This window comes from Brachycentrus maculatus, unplaced genomic scaffold (genome assembly GCF_059751285.1).
Source record: "Brachycentrus maculatus isolate JH-2025_06_01 unplaced genomic scaffold, ASM5975128v1 h1tg000170l, whole genome shotgun sequence".
NCBI lineage: Eukaryota > Metazoa > Arthropoda > Insecta > Trichoptera > Brachycentridae > Brachycentrus > Brachycentrus maculatus.
Genome location: NW_028280923.1, coordinates 376972 through 387495, shown reverse-complemented (window position 1 = coordinate 387495; position 10524 = coordinate 376972). Strand labels below are relative to the sequence as shown.

Below are 10524 nucleotides of genomic sequence, written 5' to 3'. Positions count from 1 at the left end.
TATATATATATATATATATATATATATATATATATATATATATATATATATATATATATATATATATATATATATATATATATATATATATATATATATATATATATATATATATATAATATATATACGCCTCCATGGTGCGTGTTTAGCGTGTTTAGTAACTGCTAGAGGACACGTGTTCAATTTCTAGGGGGGTGGGTGAAAATGAATATCAGTGATTTTACACTCTAATATTTATAAATTATTACCCTGAACTGGTCGCTGAGTGATCACCTTGCATTCATCTTAGTAACGATTAAGATAATATTGCCTCAATACGATGCAGTGTCTTATGTGCCATTGAGTGCGAATAAGGGTTAGAAATATGTTTGATTTTTTATTGATATCCCGACATAAGTTTAAGACTTTTTTGATCGAAATTTCAACATACTTGAGGATTTTTTTATTAATATCTCTTTGTTTCATTTCAAGTTGAGTCACCTATAATATTATTCGACTCTACTGGAAATTTTACGTTATGTTTTCACTTTGTGTAGGTACCACGTACCCACACATATAAATATACAATTTTTTATAATTTTTTTTGTCGCATAAGTATATACTTTTGTTTTTTTGTTGATATTTTTTATTGAATGTAGAGCTTAAAATACTTTATTTAAACTATGGTACAAAAACTGAGAAAAGTTCCCGAATCCTCCCCTGGTTTAAACCCTTTGCTAGTTCCACAAATCCATCCATCAGACAATATCTCACTGCCGAAATTTGAAGTATTTTTAAGAAGTTAAAAAAAAATCATACACGTCAAAATATATTTTTTTGATATAATTTGAGGTCTTTTAAATGGGTAGTAAATCATTATGAAAAAAAAAAACAAAATTTGCTGCGATATACAGTAGACTTCTAGATTTTTTGTTAATAAAGCTAATTGAGGTTAAATTATCTCTTTTTCTATTTGAACCACAAACTGAACAAAACTTTATTATTTTCAGATTTTAACATCTCAACATCGATAATGAAGAATATTGAAGTCCGTGTGTTTTCAAAAAATAATTAATATTTACAGGGCTATGACTTTTCATAAGCTGGTTTAAGTGGTCGTTTTATACACGTGTAATATTCACCATTCTTACAATGATTTAACAACTACACTTCAAAAAAAATTGGAACTCATACATATTTTTGAGTTCTTTTTATTGACAATTTTTGGAATGGCTTTAAAGCCTCCTTCCCTAAACTTAATTTTTCCTTTGCCCTCCTTATAATCCTCTTTTGTAATTTATGTTTTTTTTATGTTAATTTGTAATTAATGTTTTTTTTAAATGCTTGTCGAAAAAAATGCTTGTCCGCCTCCGCAGTGTAATGGTCAGCACGCTCGGCTACCGTTCTGGAGGTCCCGGGTTCGATTCCCAGAGGGGTCAAATAAATATAAGTGATTTTTTCACTCTAATATTTATTCAATATTACCCTGGACTGGTACCTGAAGCGGAGGGCTGATAACCGTTCCTTCATGTGTAAACGATCAAGATAACACTGTGTTTATATGAAGCAGTGCCCTATGTATCATTGGGGTGCGGATAAGGGTATTATTATATATTTTTTATCTACCATCTGATTGCAAACAGCTATATATGGTATCAAACGTTTTGATCAATATCAATTGTCTGTTTTTGGTTGGTTGGAAGATATTGGTTTTAGCAAAAAGCCCGCCAATATACTTATTTATTTTTTGTACATGAAGTTTAAATAAATAAATAAGTTAGAAGTTACTTTATGCTTTTTGCCTATATTGAGATGACAATATAAAAATCACTCCATTAAGTAAAGAAACCACACTTATGCAACAAGGATTTGGACAAACTCAAAATGTTTGAAATATTAAATTCATTAAAATCATAAAGATGCCTCTGATACCATATTATACGAATCAAAAACTGGATAAAAAATTTCACCATGGTATTAAATATAATATGTTACTATTTATAATACAAAGCTGGTGTATTTTTGATCCACAGAGCAATTAAGGCAGGATGATTGATGCCGATTCCTAATTTCTATCTGACTTATTAAACATTTATGTAAACGTATCAAATTTGATAATTACACTTCATAAAAAAGCTTAATTCAGGATAATCGATGCGTGCTGCAAGGATTTTGAAAGATCTCTCGATAATTATTCCAATTTGGTCGAGGGATCAAGAGAACTACTTCAATCAATCAAAGAATCAAGGTTTGAGTGTAATTGAAGGTTTTAGTTCTAAAATAGTGTTTTCAGAGAATTTTTCATTGCCGAAAATCGTACATCAAAACCTCCATCTTTGTGAATCGGAAATAATTGTTATTTTTTAGGCGTATCCTTATAGAAGGGTACTTTTTGATTTTTTCATTCAACCTTTATTTTAAATTATGTTTTACTGGTATATATGAATGATTCACAGTATATTTAGACGATTTAAGAAGGTACTCGCAAACACAATTTAGTAAGAGATCGGTTGCTCGAGAAGCCAGACTTGTCTCCGCGCACATTAAAAAAGAAAATGTATTTAGTAGTTGATTTAATAAATACATATATTGAAAAATATTTTTGTAATTTTTTTAACTCCTTTCCCTTTCATTTAATAACTCTTTTCTTTTCGAAACCATATATTTATTTCAAAGAAAAACTATTTTTTTTGTTCAATACAAAAACTGTGTTTTAAAAAAAAAACTCATTTTCGTCAAATGTTACCTGGGTTTTTTGAAAATTAACTTCAGGACAATCGAATATCCCACCTTAATATAATAAGTAGACACCATGTTAAATAATGTGACCATATAGTATGTAGAAGTAATACATATTTTGTAAAAAAAATGCTTTTTATCTGTCAATTTAAAAATACACATATATGAAATTAAGATCATTATACTTGTGTTAAACACATACGCCTAATTTTCGTTTAAATTCTTACTTATTAAGTTTTTCCTTACAATTGAAAATTTGTTAAATCACAATAAATATTTTTTCACTAGCCATCAATGATAAAATCAATTTTTTATAATCAATACCATGAATTATGTTATTAATAAATAAAACGAAGTATCAGCTTGATCTCATTTACCCAGAATTTATTAATATTCAGTACTCGCTTTCATCATAAAATGTTTACCGTTGTGTGTTTACTCTCTGTCAAGCGATTTGGTGACAAGGAGCGACATCTGTCGTCGGAGGGTTAATATTGTCTCTCAATGTCCCCGCCAGATGACACTTGATGTAACGTTTTGGCAAATATACCGTCTACTGAGTTACTTTACTTACATTTCAATACATCCCAAAAATCATGGACGATGTTTGATTTATAAAAGTTGGTTACCATAAATAATAAATAATTGATAAAAATAAATGTTTGAAATTATTACGTATTTTGATGTTTTTTTATTGTAATTTATAGTTGTCGCAATATGTTATTGATATAATATGTATCAAAAAATATTTATATTTGATTCAACCCTTTACTACACCATAATATCAAAATAAAATGTAATTGATCCATTTACAATATTCAAAAGAAAATTTGAAAATTACGTTGGTAGAGGAAAATCTTTATGGAGTTTGAAATATATATTTATGATAAAAAAATAGTAAATGGACCATTTATATGCCAGTTAGAAATTTTACCTTTTCAAGGTGAATTTTTATTATTCTTACAAGATAAGTTTTTGTATTAAATTACATTTTTATGTATATATTAATATAGAAAGTACTATTGCCATTGTATCTCTGGTATGTCTATAAAAAAAGGCATTATGATTTGAAATATAATCCATGTAAAAAATAATGAGAAACTCGCTAACTAACTAACGACACGTAGTTTAAGGGTGGGCAGAGAGGATAGAATGCCACTCAAGTCTATTCATATTACATCTCCTTATTCATTATTTTTCTTACCCTCATCTGCACCCAATGGTGCATAGGGTACTGCATGAAATTGATGTTGTGTTAAGTTGACCGTCAATAACGTGAATGCAAGGTGATCATATTTAATCTTCTGATACCAGTCCAGGGTAATATTGGATAAATATGAAAGTGAAAAAATATGAAAATTTATTTTGACCCCTCTGCTAATCGAATCCGGGACCTTCAGCATCGTAGCCATACATACTTACCATTTTATTATAGAGGCAAATAAAATACAAAGGTACTCATCGACCTTTTCCTCATATCTTTTACATTTTCACTCAATCTCGAATGTACACGAATAACACACAAGATACTTTGTTTTTTCAGTCAAAATCTCCCATAGATTTATATTAGCACAACTGTGATTTTTCAGTGATTTTTTGTATGTTTATGCTGGATTTCATTTTCAGTATCATATACTGTATAAAGAAGTGTCACCAGTTAGAAACTCGTACTTTTTTAATGGCTATTATGATTACGGGTTTGCAAGACAGAATTCCCTTTTTACTAATTTTGATTTCCTCTCATATATTTCTTTGTCATGTACTTTACCATAAAGCTTTTATTGCCAATTTAAATAAATTCTACATCTAGGTCCAAATGTGAAGCAGAGAGGGTCAACTTAGTTTTGATACAATATAAAGGATAACTAAATAAGCATAAGGATCGCTTTTGATCCTGTGACATATAATGCACTATTAGGAATATTTTGTATAGGTATATAAAGCTTGTAAACTTTGTGGTTTCGTTATTTAATACTGTAATTATCATTCATCGTTGATTTTTTTAAAGTGGTGTTACACAACGCAAACGATGAATGATATGGAGTGTCATTTTTTAAAGTTCGTTTATGCTATTATATTTTTTATTATTATTTAAAAAAGCTTTAATCTGTCATTATCTATTGGTATTTTTTTATTGACTTTTTATATTTACTTATCCGTGATAAAGAATAACACACTTGTATATATAATATTTTTTTCAGTTTTCAGGAAATTAGGAATCAGGTTATTTTCAGGGAGTTATTGAAACATTTCATAATTTTATAGGTAGTATTTGTATGTATATTTCGTATATATTTCTTTTGGTGTATGCACATAGTATATCTTACAGTTTTTCTTAAATACATATTTACAATAATCTTAAAACTATATTTAAAATTACACTACTCCTTATAGTAACAAATAAATAAATAATTAATACTGAGAAAAATTGTACTCTTTGATGTTTTACTAATCAACTCTACTTTAGGTAATTTTAACGTGTGTATGGTAATATTTCAAAAATAAGGTAACTGTCTCTTCAAATCACTAATAAATCTTTCATAGGTATTATTTAAGTCTTATTTTTAAAATATTACCATAATTTACATACATTTATACATAGAGATTGTTTCGTAAACGAACTAAGCCTAATAAAATATTTACAAGTTTATATAAATATATAAATATATAAATATATAAATATATATATATATATATATATATATATATATATATATATATATATATATATATATATATATATATATATATATATATATATATATATATATATATATATATTACATATTTTTATCACAAATATTGATTTATTTAATGTATTGAGAGAATGGTAACTGGGGATCAACGAGATTAAAAATAAAATTATTCAAATAATAATACAAAAAATATTTATCTAAAACTTAAAATAAATAATATCAGTCTTTCTACAAATATTCAATTTTTAAGAATTTGTGACCGGTTTTTTAATTGAATTTTTTATATAATACTATTTAAAAAAAATACATAAGTATGCTATTTTTTTTACAATTAATAATTTGATATGTAGGTGAATTACTATTTTTAAGGACATTGTTATTAAGGTTATTGTTGTTATTTATATTTAAACAAAAATTAGGAGCATAACCCAATCTAATTTTTTTTTATCTTATTCAGAACGACAAAACAAAAAGCTTTTTTTAAAACAAAATTGGTGAAGAAGATCTTTGGTAATGATCTTAGGGTTACTGGTTCGATCTTATAAAATGAAAGGAACTTTAATATAGTGATTTTTTTAAAACGATATCAATTAATAACCCGAGTAAGTTAATATTATGTTACAGAACGTGTTAATTTGGTTCCAATTAATATGTTCCCGACTGTTAAACTATATTTCTTTGTTACAATAAAACAAGACCGCTGGAAGAGCTTCCATAGAAAAATATCAAAAAAAATATTTTTCCTTAGTAGATTAAGGAATAAATTAAATAAAGATACTGCAGAACTAATTTACAAAACAATCATTCTTCCACATATAGATTACTGCTCAACAGTGTTATTTTTAGCAAACGAAGGAAATCTAAATAAACTAGAAATTGCACAAAATAGGGCGATGAGAATAGTTCTTGGGAAGAATAAATATAGCAATGTAAAAGGAATGAGAGATGAACTAAAATGGTTATCTGTAAGAAGAAGACTTAAATTTAATATGTTGATATTTGTACATAAATTTTTTCACGATAAGTTGCCAAAATATTTTAAGGATAAAGTTGTCTTAAACAAAAATTGTCATGAATATGCTACTAGACAAAAGGATAAAATAAGACTACCATTATTGAAAAGAGCTGAGTCGCAAAATTGCTTGATGTATAAGGGTTTAAAAATGTATGATGAGATGCCTGAATGTATGAAGAATGAAAAGTGTCTGAAAGAATTTAAAAATAAATGTCTAAGTTACTGTAAGGAAATGTAAATATATAAAGATGATGTAAATGTATATAATAGTTTATATTAGTTTTAATATAAGCTAACTTAAGAAATAAATAAAAAAAAAAAAAAAATAGAGAGCTCATTAGAAAGAAAAACAATGGTGTATGAAGTGCCTATTAATTAGAATAGAACCAATACAGCGCTTAAAGTGGGTGTGAGCTACAAAGGTGCCTTTTATGGACACCAGGTGTGGGTCGAGCATTCGTTTTTTAAGTGACCACGCACGAATTGAAAAACAATCGTGTTTTAAAAAATGAAGTAATAAAATACTTCCAAATTTTGTGAAAGATAAATGCAGACCAACGAGTTGGACCAAATAAAACCTTCAAACGCTTAAATGATTTATAAATTTAAAAAAAAACTTGTAATTGAACTATTGATTAAAACACTGAAATGAAGACTACATTTGAAACAGATATTTATGAAGTAGTGTTTTTTAATTGTAGGATTATATAAAGTGAACGATGAATGATAATGAGAGTGTTGTATTACCATACCACAATGTTAAATATTCTTTTATGTATTGTACAAAATATGAACTATTATTGATTGATCATTGTGATTTCTTGTTACCATTTAAAAAGGAATTATAAAATAGTTAAAATATTTGGCAGGAAATTATTGCTACCCGATGTGATAGTACAAAAAACGTAACAAAATACAATTAAACTAATTTAATAAGTACAGATATCCCAGCTACCCAAAACGACATTCAAATTATCACATAGAGGTCTATCTTTTCATGATGTCCTCTATTGAAAAACCTAACGCTTTCTTTATACCGGTTTTTTGCACAGGTCTAAACGAGGTTGGCGGTGGACTCGAGTCCATAGATCTCGAGGTGATGATGTGTGATCCGGGAGATGAAGAGTTCTTCTGCGATAAGTCCAAAAGAGTCGGAGGGGTATCGGCTCCTTGGCTAGTCGAGGTGACCTCTGGACATCCGTCCATCAAGGCTTGGTGGTTCTTGATGTCTGTGTGCGTGAGGAGGTGAGTCTTGAGATTGGAGCGCTGGTTGAAGCTGCGGCTGCACACGGGGCACTTGTGTGGGGACTCTTCCATGTGCAGGATCTTGTGCACTGCCAGGGTCCTGGACTGGCAGAAACCTTTACCGCACTCCGTACACTTGAACGGCTTTTCCTTTGAGTGGATATACCTGAGAAAACAAAAAAAAGCTACATTAAAATCCTGCCACAATTATTCAAATTCCGTTTGTAATCTTACAACTTCATTACTATTTACATCTGTCGTCAGGTGGAATAATTGCATAATTTTGAATCGATTACAATATAATAACAGTTAAACGACACATACAATGTTTGTGAATGTAAAATGAATTATTTATATTAATTGACTTGTCACTAGCTGTGAAGAGAGTTCAACGACATTATTTGATTAATGCAAAAAGATTCCGAATACAATAAAAAAGCGTAGGCATTTTTTATACCTGAAGCGATTCTCGGAATTGTTTAGGCTGTTTTGTTTTATAACATTGACACGGGTTTTTAAGTCGGTGAATTTAAAATAAAATAAAAAAAGGTCAATCATCATTGCAAGCTTACCTATGATCTCTAAGATGATCTTGTCTTCTGAAGGCTTTGCCGCAGATATCACAAGAATAAGGTCGCTCATCAGTGTGGGTCCTCTCGTGGATGAGGAGATTGTAGGACTTTGTGAACTGCCTGTTGCAGTACTTGCAGATGAACTGCTTCTTCGGTCTTGCATTCGGTGCTCCGGGCTGCTTCGGAGGAACTGGAGCTCTACCAGAAGGGTGAAGCTTCTGAAGATCTACTGGAGGATATCCTCTCGAGGCTTGGTGGTACAGAGCTGCATTTCTGATCCACTGATTCATAAGAATAGCTGGAAGTCCGTTGGAGTAAGAGGACTGAGGAAGACCCATTTGTGACTGCATGTAAGCAGCGAACGCAGGTGGATGCGGTCCAGGAAACGTAGGAGAATGCTGGGGGATCTTTGGAACTTCATAAGGAGGAAAGACTGGTAACGCGTGATGACCAGGCTTGTACATCATGTGGTGAGGAGGCTGTAGAGAATGTGGCTGTTGGGAGAGCCACAGTTGGTGCTGTTGCGTCAAGCAGTGGTGCTGGGCCATGGCGTCCAGTTGGTGGTTGTAGGGGGTCTTATGGGGGGGTGACGGGTGGTGGTGGTGGGTGGAGATGGGTTCTGGGGGGGTGCGAGGAGGAGTGGGAAGGGCGGGGCTGTGCGGCTCGGCTTTGACGCGTCCCTCAATTGGGAAATCCGGAGGGTATTCTGAAAAAAACAATCATTATTAGATAAATCTTCTCTTCCATGGTTGAAAAAATGTAAGTACATCATATACTTGATGAGAAGATGTAAAAATAAGTACTCAAAATGTAGAAATTATATTACAAAAATATAAAGATTGTAATTGAAGCAATAAGCAGCATTAATGTGATGTACAAAGGTATTAAGTATATTGTATTCTATATAATCATCTATGTTTTGAGAATAAAATGAATACTTTTTAAAATGTATTATTTAAATAAAAACAAATGTATACTGTCCATATCCAATACAATTTAATTGATATTAAAATTTATAGAAGACTTCGTTTCTTTGAATTCAAATAAAAAATCTTAAATTAATGGTATTTACTGAGTAAAACTTAACTTAAAAACAGAAAACGGATGTTTCAAGATCTTGGTCGCTGGCTACCTTTCAGCTGTATGTAAATTGACACAAAAAAAACATTTTTTTAAATAAATAAATATAAATTACCTCTTATTTCTCTATGCTCCTCGATGTGCAAAATATCATCATCAGACATCATTGAAATGAATCAAACAAATCCAACACAAAAATGTAAAAAATCTTCAATAGAAACCAAACACACAAAAAGTATATCACTGAATATCCTTATCAACGCACAATTTCAAAGTTCAAATATTTTTTTCCAATGCCGATATTTAATTTTTGAAACGCCGACGGTACCTATCACAAGAGCACTGGGCTTAAGTCCCAAGCGGGCCGGTGTGGACTATGCCGGCGGTAGTTCACGACTGATGGGTAGGCTCCGCTACTGAGGGGGCCCTGGTAGCGGCCCGCTGGAGGGGGCGCGCTGGAGGGGGCTCAAAGGAGCCGACAGGGGGACCCGCCTCTTCCAGGGAAAGGGGCTGGGTCTTGCCAGACCCCGCCCCGCGCATGCGCGACTTAGGGGATCGATTTATTTTGATTGTGATAGAATTAAGATAGATAATGGATAAATATAAAAACGATACACAAAAATTCATTATTTACTTTCTAATAAAATCTTTCCATTTTTAATTTAAGTTTTACTTAGTAAGTACCACTTTTTTCTTAAAATCTATTATGAGACGTGTTTCGATGCATTCCGCATCATTTTAAAAATTTCAAAAAAAATATGCGGAATGCATCGAAACACGCTTCGCAATTGATTTAAATAAAAAATGGTATTTAATAGGTAAAACTTTAATTAATGAAAATGATACACAAAATGTTTACAAATATCGCTCACTCCATTCAACAACGTCATATATCAAAAATCGTCAATTTTCAGTTGTGCATGTTTTCGGAATGCCCAGAAAATTTACTATATCCCAGCAAAGCGGCATATTTTTAACTTAATATTTATCCGCTACAGGGCAGAAACTGTTTTTACATTTTGAAGAAAATGTATTGTTTAATTATTTTTTTTAAATATAATTAATATTTTTCAAATGGAGAAAAAACATTCAGGTTTTACGTAAAAAGTTCCGTTGCACAGTAAAGAGTTCAATGTTTATTTTAAATATATTTTATTATATTTTTAAACTTTAAAGCTGATCTCCTGAAAATCAAGTT

The 10524-nt window shown here is 30.4% G+C and overlaps 1 protein-coding gene across 1 annotated transcript; it reads right to left on the bottom strand.

Annotated features, from left to right (window-relative positions):
* Window positions 1-6760: 6760 nt before the first annotated feature.
* Window positions 6761-9703, bottom strand: LOC148308314 (uncharacterized). The gene is made up of 3 exons (XM_088261963.1): window positions 9442-9703; window positions 8247-8952; window positions 6761-7840 (listed from the first exon to the last, which is right to left on the bottom strand). Exons 1-3 carry the CDS (start codon window positions 9491-9493, stop codon window positions 7417-7419), a joined length of 1182 nt encoding a protein of 393 aa, XP_088118089.1. The 5' UTR covers window positions 9494-9703; the 3' UTR covers window positions 6761-7416.
* Window positions 9704-10524: the final 821 nt, after the last annotated feature.

Coding starts and splice junctions, on each gene's coding strand:
- LOC148308314 (XM_088261963.1), bottom strand. CDS start 9,493: ATGATGTCTGATGATGATATTTTGCACATCGAGGAGCATAGAGAAATA. Junction 8,953..9,441: donor GGAGCATAGAGAAATAAGAG/GTAATTTATATT, acceptor TGTTTTTTTCAG/AATACCCTCCGGATTTCCCA. Junction 7,841..8,246: donor GATCATCTTAGAGATCATAG/GTAAGCTTGCAA, acceptor TTGTTTTCTCAG/GTATATCCACTCAAAGGAAA.